Raw genomic sequence first — 25,879 nt, forward strand, 5'->3', positions numbered from 1 at the left:
TGCAGCAGACGTCTGGAAGACACAGGCTGGCAGAAATAAGACCCAAAAGTAAGCACACAGACACACTCCTAGAAACAGTCAGGCAACACTTCCCATTACAAACAAGACCCCAAAACAGCCAGTCACACACATACTCAAAGTTCCAACAAACACTTTCTCAGAGAATTTTGCAGGGGTCCCTGCAAAGGGCACTTACAAGAAGGGACCCCAGTGGCCTCCATGGGGATAGGTCTATTTTCTTTTAGGATGAGTGTGCCAGCACCAGGATGGGAGGACCCAGCAGACTGAGTCCTGGCCTCAGAGGCCTGAGTGCGAGGTGCTGCAGCTGGCTCTGAGTGGGAGCTGCCGGGTCCCCTGCAGGCTGCTCTTACCCTAGACTTTCATACAGCTGGGCCTGCAGGCGGCTGGCTCAGGCTAGCCTGGGGAGGGAGAAAGAACCCCAGACAGCATGGGGAAGGGTCCATGTGTTCCCACACCAACACACACAGTGTAGACACTGCTGCTCTGGAAACCATGTGCTTTATTTGGAACCTTATTTCCAAGGGAACCTCCCCCTGCGTAGTAGAAAAGCTGCAAACCTGCGGTTTGGTACAAGGCAATGGCTAAGGGACTGCAGTAAATCCCTTACCGCTGGGCCCTTGTCCTCTGGGCCTCAGACTTCCCTGGTCATCCTGACTCTTGGCTGAGCTGGGTGTGGGCAGCTGAGACTCCTGGGGTGTCCGGCCCACCTCCCAGTATCTTCCTGAGCCAGGAGTGAGGAAGTGGATGTGGGACAAGGGCCAGGGTGCCAAGCCAAGGCCTGGGCCTCTGGCCCCCACCAGGGGTCTGCAGCAGCCACGGTTCCTCACGTCCTCAGAGCCCCGTTGCTCTTGGGGATATCTTGGCTGAGGAACCATGGAGAATGGGATGCCCCTCGGACAGGCGATGGGTGGGCAGGGCGCAGACAGCCAGCCGGCGCCGCGCCTCAGTACAGGTCAGCGAAGGGCTTGGAGTAGTTGAACATCAGATAGTCCATGTAGTAGAAATCGTAGGTGCGCTGCCGCTGCGGGACGGGGAGCTGGGCGAAGTACTGGTGGGCGATCCGCGCTGTGGTCCGCGCCTCCTGGGAGTGCCGGTCCTTGAACCGGGGGAAGGTCAGGTTCTGCGGCGCGTGGATGAGGCTCAGGAAAAAGTTGGCATCGTCCTCCATGCTCTCGAACTTGCCCACAAAGTCATAGTCGATGAGGCAGGGGCTGCAGAGCCGGCTGACGTGGTCCCAGTGGATGTCCATGCCCACCGGCCGGTGCACGTCCAGCAGGTACTGGACGAACTCGGGGAAGCGCACGCCAGAGCCTGTCCGCAGGGCCTCCCGAGACGCATTGGCTCGGTACCGGGCCAGGATGGCCTTGCCGAAGACCGGGTGATAGTAGCTATTGGGGTGCTCGAACTTGTCGCGGAAGGCGGAGACCAGCCTCTCGAAGGGTTCGCGGACGAAGAGCATCTTGGTGTAGGTGCTCAGGCGGTGCAGGATGCCCTGGCGGTCGAAGGTATCCAGCCGCTTCAGGGCGCTGCCGTAGTGGACCGTGTTGTGCTGGATGTCGGCGGTGGACGAGGCCAGCCCTGCCAGCACCATGAGCACCCGCTTCCAGTTGGAGCAGCCTGCTTTGGGCACCTCGCAGTACAGCACGCGGTGACGGTCCTCCACGAAGATGCGGGACACGTGGCGGGGCGTGACCGCCCTGCGGCTGCTGCTCGAGCGGTACTTGGCACAGGCCTCCCGCATCACCCGCTTGCGCTCCTGCTGCCTGTGGTGCAGGCTGAGCCAGTGGCCGTCCAGGGCCCGGGGTGCAGGCCGGACAAAGGGACCAGCCGAGCTGTTGGCCAGGATGGCCGCTGCAGATGGCATTTTCTTGATCAGCAGCCGGCGGCGCCGCTGCCGCGGTCGCAGACGGGCCCCCATGTTTAGGTGGGCTTGTGGTTGGTCAGGCACCAGCAAGTGGAGGCCTCTCGGTGCCCGGCTGGACAAGTCTTGGGTGACCCTCTCTGTGAGTGCCTTAAAGTCACCATTTTGAGAACTGCCTGGTGGGAAGTCCTGGGGTGAGAAGAGAAATGGTTACAGGGACAGCTGGGCACTGAGGGTCACACAGGCCAGGCCCTCAGCATGGCTGGGGTTCCTGCCCCCTCTGTGGCCCTAGTTTTTCCCAGCTGAGGGAGAAGGAGACAGGCTGACCCTGCAGGATGTGATCCCTCTGGTCTGAGCCATTGCGCAGCCCCAGCATCTCTCCTCTCAACCGGCCATGGTCTGAGATGCAAGTGTCACTTGGACCACAAGATGGCGCAGGCCTCCCAGGAAGAGCGGTCTGGCAGGCGGTGGGGGTGGGGGTGGGGGTGGGGTAGCTGGTGGCCTGTAGGAGGCTGCTCAGATTTACTGAGTCAATTAGCACACTCCAAAGCCTCCATCCAACCACAGAGGGAAATTCATGGGTCCCAAGCCCCAGGCTTTGTTCCCAAGACTCCTGGGAAGGACCAGACACATTTTTCTTTCCAAGAATGGGTTTAATGTGAACTCCAAATTTTCTTCCCTGCCCTCCCCAACTTTCCCCAGGCTGCTCATGCTGACATTTATCTGACTCTTAGAACTCACATTGTGGGGCTGCTGTAGCCTGATGTTGAACTTTACTCCTGAAAAGCAAACAGAGAGGACAGCATTAACAGAGGAAGTACCCCGTGGTTCCCAGAGACCCGCTTATGGGCTCTTGACTGTGGGTGCCCGGTAGGGAGGGCGCTTGGGGTAGGCTCTGTGAAAAGGCAGTTTAGGAAGGCAGGAGGAGAGGCCTGGCTCAGTGCGCTTGCCCCTCCCCTCCCCTCCCCTCCCCAAATGGAAAATGGAGGTGGAGCAAAGACTTGATCCTCCTAATTCCCAGATGATGCTCACGTCTCAGCATCTCACCTCCCAATGTGACCTGGAAGGTCTGGAAAGGTGCCCTGCTCAAGGGTGCCCACACACCTGCCCAGTGGAGCAGCCAGGAAACTCATGATCCATTCCCTGCCTCACACTGTCATTAAATCACAGGGGAAAGGACCCTTCAGAAAGTCCCGTCCATGCTCTCTTTATGCCCTGTCCGCTGGCCATGGCTGTAGTCAATGTGGACTTTCTGTACTTATAACACAACACACTTGTACCCACACCTTTGCACACACCAGACCTGGGACTGGAACACACATTTTCCCTTGGGATTGGGGCCTCCCCACTTACTCTGGAAAGTTCCCTAACTTAGCCATCCACTTTGTGATTTTGGCCTCTCAGTGGGCCCTGGGGTTGTGGGGTGAGCTGGCCACATCCTGCTGTCCTCCAAAGGGCTGAGCAGAGCCCAGGCACAGAGTGTCCGAAAATCACTAACCGTGACTGGGGAAGGATGGCGAGAGATCAGCACATCGCTGTACACACTTCAGAATGTCCCCCTGCCCACCAAGGAGGCCATCTGCCTGGGCTCACCCAGGATAACAAACACTGAGGAGGCAAATCTTTGGTCAGAGGAGACTATCTTGCTTCATACCTGGTTTGGTCTGTTTGGGGGAAAGTAGTGGGAGGACAAGAGGATTCCTTTTGGGGGAACCTATTCAGGAGTCTGGGCCACCTTCCTCCGTCCCTGTTTGGCCTTTGAGGTGTCAGGGGCTCTTCCTGCTCCTGTGCCATGTGAGTGGATGTCTCTGCTCTGAGGCTTTGTCAGATGCCACAGTCACAATCAGAACCAGCCACTCCTTAAACAAGCGGAGAGCTAGAACTTCTGGCTGGCATGATGGAGCATGGTGTCTGACCACACCTGACGGAGTTCTGGTGGCTGCCTGGGGGCCAGCACTTCCTCTCCTGTCTCTGTGTACTTGGCAGAGGTCCAGTGGCTGGAGCACAGCTGGCAAGGGGACGTCCAGGTCCTCGATCCCTGACCCAGGTACTCCACTGATTTCTCCATAAGGTCAAGTTTTACAGGTCCGGTCACTGCTAACCCCTTAGCCTTATACTGGTCAGTCTGAGGATGTGCCCACACATTTCTTTCACTCATCAGCAGTCAAGAAAAGGGGGGCCCCAGGTCACCCTGGACTGAAAAGCCTAAATTCCCTGAGCCTGCCGGGACCTTTCTTGAATCCCAAGAAAGGTGGAAGTGAAGGCAGAACTTGGGCTGGTTGCATCTTTTTTTTGCTGCAATATTATTCTTGGATTCCTTTGGGCCGGGAACAGGGGCATGCCCTTGCCTGGGCAAAGGGAGGTGTCCACACCTTCCTGAGGTTATGTACCTATCTGAGTGCATGTGGGAGAGCTCTGAAACAGGCCTTCTGGACTCTTCCACAGAGGCTGAGACGCTCCGTGTAGAACTGGCTGCATCCCTAAGGGCGTGGGATATGTGCCATGGGTGCCTGACCATGACGCAGAAGCCTTTTAGAATTAAGCTCCTCGCCAGAGTCTCCCTCTCAGCTCAGAGCCTACTTCCCTCCTGCTGGCCACCCCTCCTCCCCTCCCTCATCCTCTTCATGGAAGCCGTCCCCAGCATGAGCTTCCTGAGCTCATTTCTTTCTGGCATGTGCAGTTTCCTCCTGCAGCCGATGATCACAGCTCCTTTCTCCAGAAGGGACACATTGCACACCATACTCAGTTTTCCTCCACGCTCCCAGGTTTCCTTAATTATTTTTCTTCTGGTGATGGCAGCTGGCTCTGCTAAATCACCTCTCCTCAGAATTTCAGACACAGGAATTTACTCTGCTTGTCAATCTTGTCAACTTGTCAAGGTGCGATGACACTTATTTATACTCCTTTTCTGGAGCAAATGAATCATACTAGATTTGGTCAAGAGTGGGACTGATGAACCACTTACAAAAGGCATCCTGCCAGCTGGTAGAGTCGGACAAAAATGTGCTTATTGAGGTCGAAGCCCCTATGGCTGAGACCTCCCACTGGCACTCTCACTACATCCTGGAGGGTGGTGCACTGTGGGGCCCGTCCTATTTTATCTGTGCAGACTGGACAGAAGGAGTTTCCAAGGTTGGCCCACTCGAAGACTGGTTGGGTCAGAGCTCTAGGCACGAGGTGGAGAAAAAGTTCTTGCTGGACAGAGCTCGGGGCTGGGTGAGTCTCTGACCTCTTGGACACTTTTGTCCAGCAAAGTCAACCTTGCCGCCATTGCCCCCTTTGAAAAGAAAAGCTGTTGTGTGGAACACCCAACAACAGATCTTATGGGGAGCCTGAATTTGCCACAAGCTGTATGTGTCCAACCCTTAAACTTATGGCAGCTCATTGGGCAAAGACTGCCCCTTTCCCACATGGCCACTTTGGAATAAAGACAGAAACTTAAAGGAAATGTAATGGACTCTCCCCCTGGCCAGAGGCCCAGTGTCCCTACTTTTTCCATGGAGAAAGCTGCTCTTCCACACACAGCTTGGATAAAGGCCGAAGCAAAGACCACCCCAGCTCTGAACAAGTGAAGGCCAGGGGCCTTGAGCATCTTGAGGCTGGGGTCTCTGCTTTTCAGTGGGGCTACTTCAGGACCCTGGACAACTCCATGGAGCGTGGAAAGCCCAGGGAAGGCTGCTGAAGGCTCTGCCTCTGCTGCACCCATGAAGAAGGTATTGTCACCAGGAACCATCAGAATTGGTACCATTTACGGGAGACTTACAGGGTGTGGGAGGGGCTTGATCTCAATATAACCACTACAGCCCCTCCCAAGCTCCCAAATAAACATACAATCTGTATAAAAACAGTGGGCTTGCTGAGTAACACAAGCCTGCTGTTTCATTCAGTGCCGCCAATGCTGCCACGCATGTCCCCTGACCCCCCCATTCCCACCCTGGGACAGAGAAATCCCAAGGCCAGTCATGTACGTGCCACCTGTATAGTGTTTGAGTTACCTGTCCTCTCCTTTCAACATAACGTTAACAATCTGTAAGGGATCGCCATCCCCTGCACGGTAAAAAATAGCCACTTTCTCTTTCTGGACAGGTGACATTCGTAGAGTGGTTGGAACGCATGCAATATGATAAGAGTGAGCGACAGTGTGAATAGACAAGGTGTGAGTTATCAGGACCGCCAAGTGTTTTCCACATTGTGAACTCTTCACGGGCTGAAGGTTTTCTTCTGAGTGTTTGCCTGAAAAGCTTGCTGGTTACCTAGCAGGGGAAGGCAAGGGCTGATGAGGGTGTGTGAAGCCAGTTCCTAGAATTAGGCCGTGCAGCCTGGGTCTGGAGCAGAGCTGGGGAGGGGGCTTCACTGGCATGTGAGCTATTGGGGAGGAGGGTCTGTTGCCCACTCCTCTGAGTCACAGGAGGGAGACCTGCTGGGTTCAACTCCAAAGCCTCAATCCCAGATGCCCAGGACCCACTGGGGCTGGGGCCTGAGGACCAGACTTTTAGGTGGTCTGTGTAGACAGGTGACACTGACGTGGGTCAAAACACGACCCTAGAAAGGGCTGGAAGTACCTCCTGAATCCTTGGCTGCTCATGTTTAAGGCAGGTGACTGGTACTCTGGCTGCTCACATCCCCGCTCCAGGCCCTGACACTAAACACTGCAGTTGAGGGGAAGGCAGGGCCATCCTGAAGGAGTCAGACCTACAAAGACGGACAGAGATGGGGAAGAACAGAAGGGGCCTGGAGAAGCCGCTAGGCACAGATGTAAGTCTGAAGTCCCTGCCCTGTGTGGAGTGTGAGACTCATTGTCCTTGGATCCCTGGAGTTTCCTGCACAAAGCTGTATTTTCTTGATTCCTTTCCATGTCCTAGTCTTCTGGTGGCTGAGCCTGTGTGGCCACATCCACCTGTGCTGTCCACCCGCATGTCCACTTAGACTGCCCATCAGGCCAGGAAACTTCCAGAGGTTTCAGGCTGGCCTGAGCCACACTTAAAGGTGAGGCCCTCACCAGGTCTTGACTCCCCCATGTGTGAGATCCTGAGTCCAAGGTTCGGTCCCACCCCAGATTCCCTGGCAGTTGGTGGGACGAATGCTGTTGCCCTGCTCTGCTGCTTCCATATCCCAATTGGAAAGAAGAAGCTCCTGAGCCTAACGTGTGCCATGAGAAAGGCCTCCTGCCACGTCTGGTCAGTGTATGGGACTCACACAGCAATGATGAGCCACAGGTGTGATGCCGGGCTACTGGCAGGAGAAAGCACACAGGGTGGGTGTGCTGCCCACTGGGAACTGCCCGTAGGGAACTGCCAGGCCCCACTCCACAGGAAATATGGAAAGTTTCTGAATGACGGCCTGTATTTGTCAGGGTCCTCCAGAGAAACAACCAATAGGATAGATACATGGAGAGGTGGGCAAGGGATGTATTTTAAGGCATTGGCTCGTGCAGTTGTGGGGGCTGGCAAGTCCAAAATCTGCAGGGCAGGTCAGCAGGGCAGACCGAGGGAAGCACTGATGCTATAGCTCGAGTCTCAGGACAGTCTGCGGGCAGAATTCCTTCTTCCTCATGTCACGTTCCACATTATGGAAGGTAGTCTGCTTCACTCAAAGCCTCCTGACGTAAAGGTTAATCACATCTAAAAAATACCCCAGCAGAACATCTAGACTGTTTGACCAAACATCTGGGTACCGTGGCCTGGTCAAGATAACACATAAAACTAACTACCACAGGGGTGTGTTTGCTTCCTAGAACTACCACAAAACTGGGTAGCTTAAAGTAACAAAAATTTATTCTCCCACAGTTTTGGAGACTAGATGTCTGAAGTCAAGGGCCATCTCCCTCCAAAGCCTCTTCTAGCTTCTGGCAGCCGCAGATGTTCCTTAGTTTGTAGCAATTTAAGTCTGATTTCGGCCTCTGTCTTCCCTTGGCTGTCTTCTCTTGTGTGTCTATCTCTTCTCATCAGGACAAAGTCATTTTGAACCAGGGGCCACCTGGATGACCTCATCTTAATCTGATTACATCTGCAAAGACCCTATAAGATCACATGGGTAAGTACCAGGGGCTGGGCCTTCAACATATTTTGGGGGGGACACAATTCAACTCATAACAGGGTGTGAGGTGACTTCAGGTTGCTTTAAGAGCACTCAGGAGGCAGGACAGCCACAGCCTGGAGAAGGTACAAAAATATTTCCCCTACTGGTTTGGGCATCCGGTTAGCAGCGAAAGACGGTGTTAGTACTCCAGGTTCTTGGGGCAGGGACAGCTTCTGGTCCACCTGTGTCAGACAGAGTCTAGCAAAGTGCCTGGCACACAGAGGGAGCTCAAAAAATCCTTGTGGAAAAGCTGATGCTGCCTGGTCGGAGAGCTGGCCCTGAAGGTGGGGCTGGGCATTGGGCCAGGCCCAGGGTTCTTTCTGGCTGGAGCCCACCCAACACAGACAGTGACTTCTCCAGCTCAGCCTGGCAGCCTGGGAAGGGTCTGCGTGTCTGGGTGGCAGCTGTCAGCCAAGTGGCTTGATGCAGACAGGAGTTGCCCAGGTTGAGGGCCTGTCCACTCCACCCAGGCTGCGTGGTCTCTGTGTGGCTGGAACTACGACACACCCAGCTGGCTGCTTCCCATTGCCATCTCTGGGGTACCAGGCCAGGCCCTGGGGCCTCGTGGCAGCCACACCTTCTCTGGCTCTTTTCCCACCAGCTCAAGCCCTGTCCTTTTGTGGGGCAACCCTCACTCCCAACATCCGCCTCTGACTGCCTCATTGTGAACTGCTCCCTTCATCTGGGCAGATTGTTAACTTATGCAGATTAGATGCAAAACTGAAGTTTAAACGCACTCAGCAATTAGAGGGCAGCCTGGACTCAAGGCCCAGAATTCAGATGTAAGAAGCCTTTACCAAAGAGCCTTCAATTCTCACTTATGTTCACAGGAAAATTCAGCTCATTAAATTCTTTGCTAGGGCCTCCATCGCAGCCGGGAGAGTAGCCTCAGCACAGCTGTGCCCAGTTCTGCTGCCCTAGGGCCCTGGGCAGGGCAATGGGGTTCCAGACAGTGGGACTGCCCCGGACAAATGTGCCAGCTGCTCCTGGAACCCAAAGGTGGCTCTGTGGTCAGAGTGTGGATCTGAGGGAAATGCAGGTGTCAGGCCAGACATGCTCCTGGGTAGGGCAGAGGCAGCCCTGCAGTGGCTTCCCCTCTTGCCTCAGCCTCTATGGGTGGGCTTCTTCCAGTTTGGTGGTGAGTCTTCCACCAAACTCAGAGTGGTCTCTCCCTTTGGACCTCTCCCTTTGCCTGGAGCGTCCACTCTGAGTCACAGATTTTAAGGAGTCAGTATGTTTTTAAGGAAGGGGAAAAAGAGAGAGAGAGAGAGAGAGCAATCTTGGACCAATCCCTTGACCTCACTGAACCTTACTTTCCTCACCTGTAAACTAGGAATAAAATACCCATCCTGCAGGTCCGCAAATGTGCAAATGAAATGATGCACAGTGCTGGGCACAGAGAGAGTCCATGGGATGGGAGCTACCCGTCCCTGGTGTTCCTAACACCTGGCCCCCTTAAGAGCTGCGGAGTTTCCCTGAGCCCAGCTCTTGCCCCAGCACAGGGACGCTAGGACCTGTCTGTAGGGGAGGGAAGCAGGAATCTTCCCGTCACAGGCTGATGAGCACCTGACAGCTCTGACCATTTGTTGCTTGTTTTGTTTAGTGATTTCATTCCCTCGCCTCCATGATTAGGACCCACGATTCAACGGGGTAGTTCCCTGTCAGCTCAGCCTTGGCTGTGAATTCCCTCGGAGCTGTCAGAGTGGAGCATCGGAGCTCCCTGTCAGTCAACCAGCCAGCCAGTTAGCCGGTCTTCGAACCCAACAGCTGTCCTGCCACTCCTCACCCGCCCATCTGTCCATCACTTGGTGAGTGCAGGGAGTGACCCTGAGCGTCCCTCCTGTGCCTGCCTGTCCACAGGCAGGGGTCCTCAGCTCCTGCTTCGAAGTCCTCTTCTGTCAGAGTCTGGGGGTGGCTTCTACCATGTTTGGGGTGCGTGTGTGGCCCCAGCACACATGTGTCAGGCACTGCACCCCCACGTGTGCATTTTGCATGGAACAGGACTTGGTATGTCTTATGCTATGTTACACCACGCAGGCCGAGGGGACGCCTCACACCCCATCTCTGTGCTGCGCGTGTCCATGCTTCCGGCTGTGTGCTGTGGCATGTGCTGGGTGGGGCGTGTGTGTGTTCATATCTGTGTTCGGTTTCTGAGCGTACATGGCACATGGCTTACAGATGGTCATACTTTTTCTTCCCTCCGTGTATTCTTTCAACACACGTAGGCCTGGAAGGATAAGCAGGAGCTAGTGAATACCACCGCCGATGAGAAAGAACTCGCTCAGCAGCAAAACCGCAGTGACCTCTGACGGCCGCTGTCTCTGCCTCCCCTACAGTATGTTGGCAGCAAGGACACCAGGCAGCAGAACAGTCGTTCTGTCCAACACCATTTGCCCATTCGCTCCACACTGACTGAGCACCTGTATATGCCAGGCGGTGTCGTAGGACTGGTGTCAGTGTGTTGGTCATGAATGAGACAGCGATGGCCGTGCTATCAGGGAGTTTAGTCTAGGAAAGGAGTGAGGCACGGAATGGCAATTCCATGTGTGACAGGACGTGGCAGGCAGCCTGAGATGGGGGATTGCAGCAAATCCAGGTCATCAGGTCAGGGCTCCCAAAGGTTGTGACAATTACTTGGCACCTGGGGGACGATGACCTTCCTGGCAGAGCTCGGTGGCCTTGCACCATGAGAGCAGGGCCCTTGGGATGAAGGGATATAGGGACTGAAGGGTGTCGAGAACTGGCAGGACTCTGGTGCTTGGCAGGGGCCAGCATGCAAGGGCCTATGGTCCCGGCAAAGGTACTAGATCTTCTCTCCTAAGGTCCAAGGCGGGCCTAAAAGGGCTTTAAACTGGGAGTGATTTTGAATTTCAGGACCATTCTGAGATGCAGAGCTGAAGACAGAAGCAGAAAGGCTGGTCAGCAGATGATGTCATTGTCCAGACAGGAGGTGTGCTGATGGCAGGAAGTGCAGGAAGTCATGAAGAATCTGTCGGGGGGAAGAGTCAGCAGAGTGGTGTGCTGGGAAACGCTTCACAACTGACTCCCTGGGTTATGGGAGGAAGCTCATTTGTAGTGTTTGCTGATTTCTGTGCGTATACACCCCCACCGAGGCGGATTTGAAGCGACCCATGTGAATGTGGAGCTGAGCCCTCGTGGCTGGTACCAGCCAGCTCCTGCCCATCACTCCCTGAGCGGGATCTGGGGATGAGTGGGAGCAAAATAAGGGAGATTCTGACCCGAGCAGTGGGTCGCCGCTGCTGCCATTTCCTGCGAAGAGGGGCAGACCCTTGTTGAATTTGAGATGCTTGTGGGTCTCCCAAGGGTAGACATCCAGAGGGTAGATGGAGGATGGGGAGGGACGGGACAGATGTAATGCACAGGAGCAAGTTCTATGGCCTGTGGCTCTCCAGGGCCCAGTGAGAGTAGAGTCCCGGCACTTCTCAGAAGAGCGAATGCAGAACTGAGGTAGCCAATTACCTAAAGCCCTGGCAGCGGGCCTGGCCTGAGTCCTGCCTTTGTCCAGAGCCCATGGAGAGCCCCCATGCCAGGTCTGAGAAGGTGTCAAACGGGACGGACATAATGACTCTTCCTCTTTGGCTGTCAGAGCACCTAGTGATAGTTCTCCAGCCAGCTCTGCAGGAAGGAATCTAATTTGGCTTAAATATTGGTGAATTCCCACCAGGGGTTACCAGGAAATAAAGGGCTGCCACTGAAGGGCTGCTTGTTTGCAGGAAAAGTGCCAGCAGCACTGACTGGGCCAGGCCTGCGACAGGAACTTCTTCACTGGAACAGAGAGTCAGGCCATCGGAGGCCGCCAGTAGGGCAGCCTTATTCCTGTGGTGGTCAGGCCACAAGATAACGATCAGGCTTGCTCTAGCCGGCTTCTGGATGTGTCACTCCGGCTGTGGCATCAATTACTGAGCTGGCCTGTGGCTGTCAGAATGGTCACAGCTGTTGCTGGAGATACCCTGAAGAGCCACAAAAGTAAATCCGTCCTAGCTGATGCTTCCTTGAAATGCCATCCCCTACCTGCTGCAGGGGCCTGTCTGTCCTGAGGGAGGCGTTCCAAGCCCCCAGGGGAGAGCCAGGTTTCTGCTAAGGGTGCTGCCCAGGGGCTCAGGGATGGATGCACTCAGAAGGAAGCCCTAAATGACTGAGTACCAGTTGTCACTGCTGTCCACTGATTGCACCCCAATTCTGGGCAACAAGCCCTCCCTCCTGGCCCCAACTCAAGCACCATGAATGGGCAGCTGCAGCTCTAGGCTCTTCCTGTCTCCAGTGTCTCCTCCAGCACCACAGGGATCACCGAGGGGCTGGTGCATTTCAGGGATCGCGCTGTGTGCCCTTGAGCAGAACAGGGCCTCTGGCCACTCACAAATTGAAAGGACAAGGCTGGAGGTGTCGTGAGCACCGGGGGCCCTAGCAGTCAGCCCAGATGCTCTGTGCTATGGGTCTGGATCGCTGCAGGACACATCTGAGAGGAGAGGTAATGCTCTGACAGCAAGGCCTTGAGCCCGGAGTTCCGTCCAGCCAAGACTGGGCCACCAGCAACTCAGGAAGCCTGTGGCCTAAGGATTTGGCTGGCTTCTCTGAGGGGTAAGGCTCAGAGTACAGATGTGAATCATGGCCTTGGCAGTGGCTGGCTGTGCGGACACCATCTTCCCTGGACATCTGGCCAAGAACCGCTTCCTCTTTCTACTGCTTGGTTCTGCCCAGCCTAGCACCCTGGTCCAATGGTGAACACCACTGGGTTGCCTGTGGGCTGACCATGGCAACCCCAGGCCATCGTGAGGAGCATAGACATCCTATGGTCCCATCACAACGTACTGGGACTGTGCTCCACACGCACACCACACACGCATGCTTCACCCAGCCTCAGGCTCATGCAAGGTGACCAGTCCCTCGGGCATTGACTGCCTGGCTGAGATAAGGGGGTGGCCTGCAGGCTGCACGTTCAAAGGTCTTTCTGGAGGTGACTGGGGAGTGGCCTGGAGAAGAGGAAAACCTAAAGGAAGAGGAAAATGGATTAAGATTCTTAAATCCTAAGGTAGGTGAGCAGTGGTGGGACCTGAACTCCGGCAGGGCAGGGAGATGAGAAGGGAGGGCAGATTCTGGAGAACAATCAAGTGCAGGGCTGGAGGGCTTGGGGAGTCGGGGTTCCGACGGGTAAGGTGAGGGAATGTCTGCCCCCAACCCTTACATGCTGTCCGAAGGAGGTCTGGGGGAGGGAGGAGCTGATTGGGAGAGAAGCCCCCACCCTGGGTTTGGCCATATTGAACCGGAATCACAAGACCTGCAGGGTGAAGCTCTCAGCTGGAAACAGTGCAGAGTGTGGGGAAAAACAGTGTCCGGATACAAACCACACAATGCAGCCCCGCGACTTCCAGCACCCTTGCCGCACGCAGCATCTTTGATGCACACAGCCAACAAAACACTGCCTAACACCCTCATTAGCGCTGAGCACAAGAATAGAAAGTAGAACTAAACACTGGGAATGTCATCCAGAATGTTCACTATTGTCGTGTGGACTTAGAATTTGCCATAGACTTTGAGGCGATCCCTCAACCGAGACCCCTCAGTCCCCTTCCCTCTTTGGCATGCTAGGGATGTCTCCTGAACTATAAGAAGTCCCATTTGCAGGGAACTCGGTGCTGGTGTTTGCCTCCGGGAGTGGGGGCTGCTGAGTGCCCGGAAGGCACTGTCTGAGGTCCCCAAATTCTCCAGGCTCAGCCTTGGCACACATATCTGCAGCAAAGCCCTGGGAACGAGACCGTGGCTTTGCGAATAGAATATGGTCCCCGCAGAGTGGTTGCTTGAAGGGTGGCCAGGTCACTGTGAGAGGAGGGTGGAAGATGTCCTGAGCTGTTTTCCTGCTGCCTTTGAAGTCCAGCCAGCAGCAGCTCAAGGAGGAAAGAGCCATCACAGGCACAGAGATGCCCCGCTTGGCTGCATGCATTTCCTATGGAATAAAGATTTCTTTCTCAATTACTGGGCATGTGTTTGGGGCACCTCTTTGCAGTCACGAATGTGCTATTCCAAGACACAAAGCAGCCTGCCTTGTGCCTGCGGCCTTCTACACCTGTGTACAGTGGAGAGGAAGAGCTGCCCATGGAGGTGTGCATGGGGCCGTCCTCTCCGGAATTAATGATTCGATAGCTGGGTGAGAGCCGCTCAGCCCACCGAGGCATCTTCTGCAGGATTAAACGTCATTCCTTCTAATGACTTGATTTATGTCTGGAGGTTTGCAGCTCCAAACAAAATATCGTGGTGATGGCAATAAATCACACAGAGGATGCTTACAACGGCTAGCATGTTTTCTGTTTGTACGGAAGTGATGGCAGAAAGAGGGGGTGCCGTGTAAGGGACACGCGGGACAGAGAGAGCACAGGACACACGTGATGTCAGACGGTGGGAGCTTGAACGGGGGTATCAGGCTTTGGATGCCTGAGGCTTTGGTGGGGATTTCTGGCTGGAGATGGCAGGGATTTCAGAAGAGCTGGAAATCCACAGGAAGGCACCATCCTGGGTGCTGGGGGAGGTGGATAGCCTGAGACTGTCACTGCCAGCTTTCAACTCCTGTCTGCCCTGACTGTTGAGTATGAGTCTGCTGAGATCAGGCCCCGGGATCCACATGTGTCTCCTGAGAGTTATACCCCTCTTGTGTGCTCAGGACAGCTTCTGGAATACACTGGGGCCATTTTCTAGTCTGCAGCCCTGTCTTAGGTGGGGAGAGGCCTGGATAGGGCCAGGCAGGGATGTCTCTGCAGGGCTGAGCAACTTGGAAGAATGAGGACCCACTGGGCTGCAGACAGGTGCCCCTGGGCTGGTATCTCTCACTCAAGGATCAGCAGAGAGTGATCCCTTACCACCAAGACCTTGCCTTGCAGAGAAGAGCTCAGAGGACCTGACATTGACAAGTTTACCTCCACAATGGATTTAGATAAGACCCCAGCCTGGGCTCAGGAAGAAACTGGCAGCTCTGCTTCCCCAGCTCCCATCCTTGTCCTCGGCTAAGGTCTTCTGTCACAGATGCTGTCATCCATGCCCCCGACATCTGGGACTGGCTGTCCCCTTGAGGCAGGGCAGAGGCTGGAGATGGCATGCAGGGCTGGTGACCACTTGAGGGGCAGCCACAGAGAAAACCTGGACCGTTTCTACCAGCCCAACTAAAGCTCCAATCTGGCCAGAAGTCTATGAGAGCAGGAGTCTCTTTATTGGTAAAATAAATCCTGCCTTTGGTACCCAAAACCGAGGGACAGGGGATGGGAGGAGGTGAGACTGGGGTCAAGTTTCAGGGGTCGGTCTTCTCATCCCGGGGGAACACAGCTGCTCTTGGGGCCTGTGTGTTCTTTTCCTGAGACACAGAGATGTGTTCCTGGAAAAGCCCCATGGACTAAAATGCCACATCAAAGACAGTTTGCCCATAAGAAGTCATGATACAGGGTGACTCAGGGATGCTGGGCACCGGAGGAAAGCGATCCCTTATCCCTTGTTCATGGCACATTTAAGTGGGACATGTGGGTAGGGGTATCAGGGTGGGGACAGGCTCATGTGTTGCAAAAGGGGTGTCCTCCATGTCAGATGTGATGGAGCACAGGTGATGAGGAGATGGCACATGGGTGGCACGCTGACGGCAGCTGGGATAATGGATGGATGGTGCATAGAGGACAGTGGGTAGGAGGGAATAAGGGTGGCAGGTGGATGTCGGGTGGATGGTGGTGGGTGGTGGGTAGATCCTGGGTGGATGGTGGGTTATGGGTGAATGGTGGTAGGTGGATGATGGTGGATGGTGGGTGGATGGTTGAAGGTCGAGAGGAAAGGATTTGAGATGGGGGCCAGGCAAGGGCTGGGACTCGACTGACGGGTAGCTGGAGGAGAGACAGAGGGATGGGGGAGCTACCTGGCCACAGGCAGGCTCCATCTAGTCCAGCTCCACTGGCCAAAGGTGTAGCCTCTTGTTGTACCTTCCCTGTGGGCGAGGCAGACAGGAATCTGGGGCCTCCCTGACTGTCTTTGGCTTCCCTAATGATCAGGAGGTGGCACAGGTGACAGTGGTGGTGGCAGCTGCAAATCAAAGGTATGCCAGGGCCCCACTAACCCGCTTGAGCCTTGAGTGTATATATTCTGGCTGCTGCAAAATATGGCTGAAAGCAATCTCCCATAACAGAAGACAAAGCCTCTGTCCATCTTTCAAACAAGAGCAAAAAAACCAAAAACGTTTGTTTTATAAAGTCTGGCAAATCTTGATAATGAAAACTTTAGAACATATGATACTGCAACCTTTCTAATTCCAGGCAGATAAGGCACAGGGATACTGTGTTTCAACTTCAGACGCAAGGAATAACCTTTTGTCACCTAATTTAACAGCGTTCCTGGGAAAATATGTTAGGAGAATGTAAAATGTTTAAAGGATAAAATACGCTGTCTTGGATGGCGAGGGTTTTAATTGCCCCAATCGGAGTCCAAACACACTTCCATAGTAGCTCTGACAGCCGCTGCTGAAGCACGCAAGGTCCGCCAGGAGGCGAGGTCAGCGGCGACTTCTGCCCTCTCCCCCGGGAGCTGTCTGGGCTCCATGGCGCTCGTCAACATCATCGCCGTGTGAAGTATGAATCGGTTCAGATATTAATATTAATCGGCCAACACATTAATATTAATCGGTTAATATATATTTCCCATGACAACAAGAGATAAAGGAATCTTATTATATGGGGGATCAGGGAACATGGAATATCTACCAGTAAGTGGATTTCCTTGGGACTCATGGCATAAAGGAACCTAAGCCTCTTAGGTTTGTCATCTCTGCAGAGAGCAGAGCTGGGGGGGGGGGGGGCACGCGTGGGCAAAGTCGCAGCAGGAAAAGCTTCAGGGAGTACCTTCCTCTCCAGGGGCAGGGAGTTGTTTCCCCCAGTCTGTGAGCAGGTTGATGGGATGGGGGTGGATGTGGGTGGCCCCCACCTCTCAGGGCTCAGGCGGCCACTGCCGATCTTTCCCTAGGGGCAGGCAGGCTGCATAGAACCGGGTCCCTAACTGCCCACGGGAAAGAACACCATGAGTCTACCCTTCTGTAATGACTCATCTGGGGCCTGGTGGGTGCTGAGGACACAGGGTAGATAAAGAGAAGCTCCGGGCTCTCAGGCATTTCGGCAGGGTTGGTTTTTACTATCCATGTTTTGCACGAGGGCGGTGAGTCCCAGAGAGGTGACGTGTCTGGCCCTGGTTAAGTTGCTGGCCCGGTGGAGGGCAGAGCCAGGGTCTAGGCCAGACCCGTTTGACTCTGTGCCCTCATTCTAACCATTATGCGACACTGCCTGTGGGCCAGAGGACTGGCCATGCAGAGGGTGACAGCAGGTCTCACACAGCCATCACGACAGTGTCACAAGGTCTTGGCCTCGGCTGCCCACATGGGGTTTCCTGGGGAGGCCAACCTGTGAGGTGGTGCAAGGTGTGGGGTCAGAGACCTCTCCACAGAGGACTCTCTTTCTGCAGGCTCACTTGCAGACAGCCTCCGCGGGCAAAGGCACATCTGAGCACAATTAACATTTGAAGCACTAATTATTTTACTTGGGTGTCTAAGTCGGCCGATCCTTCAATTTCAGTTTAATTGGAGAAAAATGGTCATCAGTTACTGAACAGCAGGAGGGCGGCTCCATGCTTCTCTGACACGGAGCCAAGCCGAGAATCATCGGAACATATGTGTCCCCACCACAGCAGCCGGGCAGCCGTGCCAGGCGAGGGGGCAGTGGGTGGGGCTTGGGCACCCTGCCCCGCCGTCCCTGACATCTGCTGGGAAGAAGGCTTTTGGGCCGAGTTACTTACTCGCCTTTTTATCTTTTCCATTTTGTTCCATTTTCTGCAACAGCATCTGTTGCAAGAAAACCAACTACGAGAGGAAATGGGATTCATTATTAAAAGGAGAGCTTATAATGTCTCCTTCACTCCCCCTTGTACTTGATAATAATCTGAGCTCATAATGAAAAATCCTCAGGCCCTCCCTAGCATGGCAGGGAGTCTTGAGGGGGCTGGTAGAGGTGCATTCACCTGCTGCTGAGGGACATAGGTGCTGTCCTGGAGGGGAGGCTCAGTCCGAGGGGCCCATGCTGCCTCTCCCCTCCCTTAGGGGTGGGCGTCTGGTGTCCAGGGTCTCAATGGAGAACTGTGAGGATTTGATGCCCACACTTGTGGAAAACTAAAAAGAATGTTTTATTTTGCCTTGCCTATTTTTGTCTTTGGTCTCCTATGGGCAACCAATTAAGAGCCAATCAATAGTTCTACTAGAGTTAGGGTTAGGGAGACTGAGAAGGTGGGCCCTGGGAGCCTGGCTGCTGGTGGAATGGGGGTGTGGCTCCCTCTTCTGGCCGTCTCTGTGGACTGAATGGCCTAGCCTGGGGGGGCATGAAGCAGGGGTGGCTCAGGACCCAGGGAGAGGGTAACTCTGGGTTTCTCCTCAGGGACAGGCCCAGAGGCCCAGGCAGCCCCACAGAGGAATGAACAAGAGACCCTGAGGACAAAGGGTCTGTCCCTGGGCATGCCCTAGCTGGGGACCAGAGCCTCCCCATCTCTGCAATGGGATATTGGTGGACGGGAATGGCAGCAGGGTCTATGGAGAGGGCTACCTGAGCTCATCGGAAGGGAAAGGGAGGCAGAACACCTGGAGCTGGCAAGTGCTTAGGCATATTTAGACGTTTAAGGTCTGGGTGCTGAGTATCAGACAGTGGGACGGCCTGGCTCTAACAGCCCACCATGTCCAAAGAAGAACTGCATTTTGTGAGGTGGGGGTAGCATTCCCCTTGGTCCTCAGTGGGAGGGGCGCTGGATAGGGCAGTTCTGTCCACTACCCTCACTCACCCCTCCTCCTGCCCATCCTGAGGGAAATGGCATTCTCCATCCACAGGGCTACGCTTCTCCTCCACAGAACCCGTCAGGAGTGTGAATTTTGTAGATGCACCCAGCAGGTGGACGCAACGGAGACCAAGACCAGCCTTCTGGTTGCTTCCTCAGTCTCCACTGAAAGCCATGCCCCACACGTGCAGGTGAAAACAAGTTCAAAGCTTAAAAGGCTTCCTTAGAATAATTTTCGTTGTGAAATATTTCATTCACGCAATAGAAAGTATACAACATATAATATATACCATACAAAGAATAAGAACACACGTACCCAGGTATTCACCACCCAGTTTAAGAAACAGTTTCATCAGTAGCATCGAAGCTCCCTGCTGCTCTCACACATCCCATCGCACCCCAGGCAGTGATAAACACTGAATTCTGTGTTTATCATTCATTTGTCTTTTTAATGTCATTTTTTTTTACATGTGCTTATACCCCTAAGCTACTTATCATTTATTTTTGCAAGGTAGCTTGCAATAGGCCACAGTGGGAGTATTTACACCACAGAAATTGGCAAATGTTACAAACCAGGGCTTTGTTTGTTTGTCCCTTGCCCCCAAAGCACATTTACTAGCATGTGGCTTGATTATAGGCCACCTCCGGGGGAAGGCATCACCTTCCAGAAGAGGATTCTGTCAGCTGAGGTGAAATCTCTGATTAAGGATGCAGCTGTGAGCCATGAACAGCCCACACTCACCGCAGCCTGGAATGGCTGCATCCACTCGGAAAGCAGATCTGGGCGGGCCCCCCAGCAATGCCATATATCGAAGTCCAGACTAGAAGTGACCCCACAAATCTGTCATCTCATTTTTTGTTCTATGGCTCATGGTATTTACAGGCCACTCCCTGTCAAGTCAAGCACATACCTAGCAGGGCTCTTCCCAAGCTGAAATTATTTATGACTTGACATTCAGAGAGGAAAAGCAATTTTCTCAGAATGTCTGATGTCATGACATATAGTCCGTTTGACATGCATGTGCCCAAACCCATGGCTCTGCAGGTCTGTCCCTCCATTTCTATTACCCTGAATTAAGAAAGGAGACTTGAGATTGCTTGGCACGATGCTCACTCAAGTAGCAGCCAAAGAAAATGCCTAGAGCATCTTCTGGAAAAATGCGCGCTTCGGAAGGAAGGACAAGATGCACAAGTTATTTGGCCAGGTCACATTTTCTAGGGCTCTTTTGTTACGTGACGCTGGAGGGAAGCCTGGCTCCTGGCGCATGGAGCCTGCCTCCCAGTGCCCCTGCTGCCTGGCTATGGGCAGGTCATACCTCCTGCCTGAATTTCACTAAGCGGCAGGAAACTCAAAGAACATGCCCACCAACAGCTGAGTGGACAACAAACTGTGGCACATCCATACAATGGAATAGCACTGTCCATAGAAAAGAGACAAACTCCCAATACACAAGACAACATGGGTGAAGCTCACAAACATCAGACTGAGTGAAGTAAGCCCTACTGTACTTCCTGCAGCATCTCACTTATATAAAATGCTAATTTCTGGCAATGGATTAAGATCCATGGTTGCCTGGGGGGGGCCATGGTGGAGGGGGTTTGAGTGAACGGGCATGAGGGAATGTTCTGGGGTAAGGGAAATGTGTATCTGGATTGGGGTGATAGAACACATTTGTTAAACTCACAACGAATATATTTTCCTGTGTATAAATTATATCTCAATCAAATTGATAAAAATTGTGTGAACATATTTTAGAACTGTACAGTGCCAGGTTAAAAAAAAAAAAAGCTATTTCAGTTCTGCTGAGATCTTGCTTGTATCTCAGACACGAAATAGTAATACCTGGAAGGAAAAGGCTTTCATAAAACTGAAAAAAGAAAAAAAAGTGAATTCAATAACATTAGCTAGAGTCAATTTTCAATGATCCTTGAGTAAGCAAAGCAATTCGGAAACACTGTCCCCACTCCTCCCCCCAAATAAGCCTTAGGCATTCCTTGTCCTGTGTGGAATGAGGGGCCCAGTGAGTGGGGGCCCCTCACAGTGAGAGGTGAAGGCTGCCGGGAGCCGGGGGTCAGATAAGACTACGGGTATGCCCGAGTGCAGTGGCCGCTGTGGAAGCAGTGTGACACAGCTCACAGCTGTTTCCCTCCAGAGATCACTCTCAGCCACAGGTCGCCTCACCCAAGGTCACATCTTCTTCCCAGGGGCTGCCTGCATCCAGCAACTGCTTGATGTGAACAGTAAGGTGCAGGCCCCTTGCATCAATTCTGGACCCCTCTGCAGGTCACCCCAGCTCCAGAGCTCCACGTGGGACTGGCTGACTACATCACAGCCCGACCTCTCCTTCTGCCCACTCTTGCTTCCTTCCCTTCCCCTACAGGGGTTGATCCAAGAGAACACATACACATCCTACATTTTCTCAGTCTCCTTCCCTAGAATCTGACAGATGGTACCAGTGGTCCAAGAAAGCAGATGCTAAGGTGAAATGTTAGAGTTGAATCACCTGGTGACCAGCCAGCAACGAGACCCCAGCACTGGTGCTAGATGGGGCACAAATCGCCCTGGCAAAAGGCAGGAATGTAACTGTGAACATTTGTACTGGTGGTGAAGTAGGATGGCATACCAGTAGAAGGCAATGGGCTGGTGTGTAATAACATGTGTCAGGAGGCTGAGAAATACGGGGTAAGTAGTAATTTAGGGACAATGGAGTTGGTTGGCTAGTGCCTCTTTGGCAGCCTATAAAGACACTCTCGTCTTCCACAGGAAGAGGACTGGTCCCAGGACGTAGTCGTAATAGTAGCCGAGCTGCAGAGAAGGTTAGCTCCCCGCAATGTCGGGTATCTGACTGAGAAGGAACTGGGTCCTGAGAAATGGGATGGGGACATCTGGATTGATGCATGTGAAGAGGAGGGGCTGTCCCCTGAGAGGTGAGTGATCTAGAAAACAGGTACTGGCAGGAGCCAGGAGTACACACAGAACTTGACTTGAGGGTGTTAGCTAAGAGAGCAGAACATAAAGCTGGAGAAGGAGGAATAGTTGATGGGGGGCCTTCTCCTGGGGTACAGGATGTAACAGTATGGGAAGGACCCCAGATGATGATGCTTGCAGGCTGCTAGGATGGTTCTTAGAAACGTGGGGAAGGCTATGGCCCACACTAAGTGAAGCAGAGATGGTGCACCTGCTGTGCAGACCGTGGAGGCTCACAGGGGTGATGGTGCCGGAGGGGCCTACGAAAGGCTGGGAAACCCACCACATGACTATATTTTGGGAGGGCCTGGAGCAAACTCCCTTGTCTAAAGCAATAGAGAATACACCAGTGAGAGGAGTACCAGCAGAAGCTCAGTGATGGCTCTTCTCTGTAGGCCAGGGCTGAATGTGGAGACCCACATTACAGACCCAGACTCCCCAATATCAAGGGGGACAATAGGATCCTGAAATACCAGAAGCCACGGTGCTTAGTCACCATCAATGAATCGTAAGGAGTAGCAATATCAGTGCAGCAATCAAGAGGAGCTGGCCTGCAGAGAGCTATGGAGATGGTTAATAGAACAGGGCACCCCTCAGGGAAAGAAAGATGGGCGGCCAACAGGCTATTGACCAATACGTGCAACCGAAAAAATCAAGATGGCAAATCAAGAGGCTGAGGGCAGCTGTCCCGAAAAAAAGGCACAATCCCTTGGCCAGTTTTCGGGCCCAGAACTCAATGACTGAAGGGGCGATCGGGTCCCCAAGAGGAAGAATCCTGTAACCTCATGGCAACGGTACAGAGTAGTGTTTCCCAGCCCTTCCCCAAAGTGACCTGTAGCCATTTATTTGGATAAGTATCCACCTAAGGGGAAGGGAAATACCCAAACAGTTCTAGATTTTTGTCCGAGTAGACATTTGCACCTGGAGACCTGACCCTTGCGAACCTGAAGTGTCGCTGTAGCTGCCCTGGTAGAGTGAGAGGAGACAGGGCTGTTCCAGGTAATGAACAGCCCAAATCTGGCTCAAGTCAGGTTCACCGACTCCCCTACCCTGGTGATCATTTTTCCTGGTCTCTGGATGCATGGTCAGAAAGGACATATGTGACAGCTGGCAGAACCCCTATGACCTTGATCTGTGGGTGGTAAGAGCCATCTTAGTGGAAACCTTTGAAAGTTACCCAATCCCCTGAGCCAAGATATTACTTCTGGGAGAATGGCAATGATTAGTGCCGCCTTTAAAGACCTAAAAGATGTAGGCGGAGTCATGCCATCAAATCACCGTGTAATTCACCAGTCTGTTCCTGACAAAAGACAGTGATGGGTCCTGAAGGGGGAGAAGTAGATTACTGCGCTCTGTCAAGTGGTGGCCCCGACTGTAACCTCTGTGTCAGGTGTGGTATCTTGCTAGAGAAGATGTACATGGCCTCAGGTACATGGTACGTGACACTGCTCTGACAAAGAGGTTCTGTTCCATCCCTGTCAAAAAGGAGTATCAGAAACCAAGATTTGCACGTGCACATGACACCAGTTCTTGGGCTCATAGGAAAATAGATCATTTATCTCCAGAGAGGTTAACTGTACAGTGGGAAAGACAGCTAGGTGAACATGTAATGGCCTTTAAGGATCCTTGAACTTCCTGAAATGGTGAGCAGTGTGTGTGTGTGTGTGTGTGTGTGTGTGTGTGTGTGTGTGTGAGAGAGAGAGAGAGAGAGAGAGAGAGAGAGAGAGAGAGAGAGAGAGACCAAATTTTAAGACCCTTTCCTGTGGATCTTTAGTGGAAACTCCACACTATCATTTGATCACGGGAGCTTACGGGTGTGTCTTACTCTGTCAGTCTAGGTCTGTTTCAGAGTGATTCTCCTCTCACTGGAAGGCTGTTTCCACTAATTCTCTGCAGTGGCCAAGTCTCTGTCCCAGACCCACCTTCCCATGGCACATGTCCACACAGGCTGCAAGACCACAGGGACCAGTCTTCTCCGCCTGGCAGGTGCTCTGACGTTGAACTTAGCATGCCACACGGTTTCTGTGAAATAGTTCTGCAAACAGATACCCACAGTCTTGAGAAGGATCCCTGAGCGTCATTGGAGAGATGCCGTCACCTTCAGGTACTGCGGATTTCCCCCAAGGCGTCCCATAACCTGCTGTGGGCCATCTTGAAAGGAGCTGCGTGAGGTTTGCTGCTCGGACTGAGTTTCTCTACTCAGGGCTCCTATGGCTTACTGGATGATTCCAGCACAACCTCATGTTTACATCTGATTCCAGGACAAGTTACAGGCATCTATCACAAATTGTTTTAGAAACTATTTTAAAGCACACACTTTCTTTTTAAAGGTAGTATGGAAGGACTGATAAGGAGAGAGACAGGGTCCCCGTCTCCCCCCTGCTTCTGAGAGTTGACCTCCTCTAACCAGACAGCACCAGTCTGAGCCTTTAGTGTGAAGTACCACTTGCCAGGATGTGGGCTTGTCTGGTCCTCTATGGCCACTTATTTGTCAGCCAAGACCACCTCCTATCCTTTGACCTTCTCTTTCTGAGAGATGCCCAGAGCCTGGATGTCCGAGAAGAAAGATCTCATTTTCAACTCTTACCTACGCATTCAGGGAATATCAGAAGAGACAAAAATGTGTTTTTGTAAAAATCCATAAATACATGCGAAGTCTAGGAAGCAATGTTTTGGGGCTGATGGAATGAGTCTTGAATTCCATTTAACACACAAGCCCATACACAGTTTCACACCCATGCATTCACAAATGTAAGTACCACTGGAGTCTCACACCGTGATCCGTAGCAAAAAGTAAGTGACTTAATATCTATTTATTAACCAGCTCTGAGAATGCAGGCTAGAACAGTGTCATTTGGGCTGAACAACTGCAAATACCACGAAGGTGCATAGCTGAAGACGATCAGATCCTCAGGAGGGGAAGGCGACTGGTCAGCCAGCACTGATAGAAAGGGAGGGTGGGAAGGTTTTCTGCCTGCCTGACTTCTGAGGGTTCCGTTAACCTTTCTCTGCTTGGCTGTACTCCATCCTGTGGGAGTGGGGAGGTCAGCTCGGGCTGGTAACAGTCACGGCTGGGAGTGAGCTGGGGAAGACATTAGGTGGTTGGAACTAAGTTAAAATGAGACTCTAAATCGCCATAAACTTACATTTTCCTTGACACCTCTCTCTCTCTTTCTCTCTCTCTCTCCCTCTCCCTCTCCAGATGGAAATGGAGCGAGGATAGTCCAGGCAAAGCCTGTAACTATAAGCGGCAAGTGGATTTCTGCAGGGGGGCAAGGTTAAGGTGGGGAGCCGTGCCTGGTCTCCTCGACACAGACCATACTCAGGAGGCCTTCTGGAAGGCAGAAGTGGCAGGATTCTCACAGCCGTAATGAATCCTGGCAATTTCCTCTCCTCTCACTGTCTCCCTCTCCAGCCAGGGAACTGTCTGGTCACCCAGAGATGAAGTGCACTTGCTAAAGAACTTTCACTCTGTCTCTCCAGACGACAAAGAAAACTGGTACGGACATCAGAATAATAGCACAGCGCTCCTTCCTGGCTTTTGGATTCCTTTGGAGTCCATTGCACGTTGCTTCTGAGAGAACTGCAGTCCTGAAGTAGTATGAGAATGTGTTTAATTAATCCTGCTCGACTACGGCCAACTAGTTTGTGGCATTTTGCTGAAAGCTCGTGGCTGGGAGCTTGGAATGAACGCAGACTCTTTACAAAGGTTGACAAGAGTCGTCCTGCGTCTGTTGTTGTTCTATTTTCCCAATTAATGACTCAGGGAAGGGAAGAGATCAAATGCTGCAAAAAATGTTCCAAATACACATTTTCAGGGCCTTTTTACATGGCCAGACCACGACCCCACCCTCTCACGCTGGCTGACGGTGGCCAGGGGACACAGAGTCCCCAGATCAGCCCTGAGAAGTTTTGAGCAGTCAGAGGATATGATGTATTTATCTAGCAGAACATTCTCTGGCTGCATGTCATATCCTCATCAAGAATGGGAAGAGGGTAATTGGATTTAAATGTCAAGATGTTCCCAGTGTAGGGTGGAAGGCACATAGCTCTTTTCTCAGCTACATTTTTTTTTTTTTAAGTCTTATAATAATGAAAACTGCAAC

The 25,879-nt window shown here is 53.0% G+C and overlaps 1 protein-coding gene across 2 annotated transcripts in view; it reads right to left on the bottom strand.

Annotated features, from left to right (window-relative positions):
* Positions 1–500: 500 nt before the first annotated feature.
* CHST8 (carbohydrate sulfotransferase 8) overlaps positions 501–25,879 on the bottom strand; it is a 115,555-nt gene continuing 90,176 nt past the window's right edge. For both annotated transcript variants that reach the window (XM_019742759.3, XM_019742760.3), the window contains exons 3-4: positions 2,624–2,661; positions 501–2,071 (exon numbers count right to left, since the gene is read on the bottom strand). In XM_019742759.3, coding sequence (XP_019598318.3) covers positions 965–2,071; positions 2,624–2,661 — 1,145 coding nt within the window. In that variant the 3' untranslated portion in view covers positions 501–964. The remainder of the gene's footprint in view (positions 2,072–2,623; positions 2,662–25,879) is intronic.

Source organism: Rhinolophus sinicus, chromosome 8, assembly GCF_057876585.1.
Source record: "Rhinolophus sinicus isolate RSI-liver-muscle chromosome 8, RSI-T2T, whole genome shotgun sequence".
In the NCBI taxonomy this organism is placed as follows: Eukaryota; Metazoa; Chordata; class Mammalia; order Chiroptera; family Rhinolophidae; genus Rhinolophus; species Rhinolophus sinicus.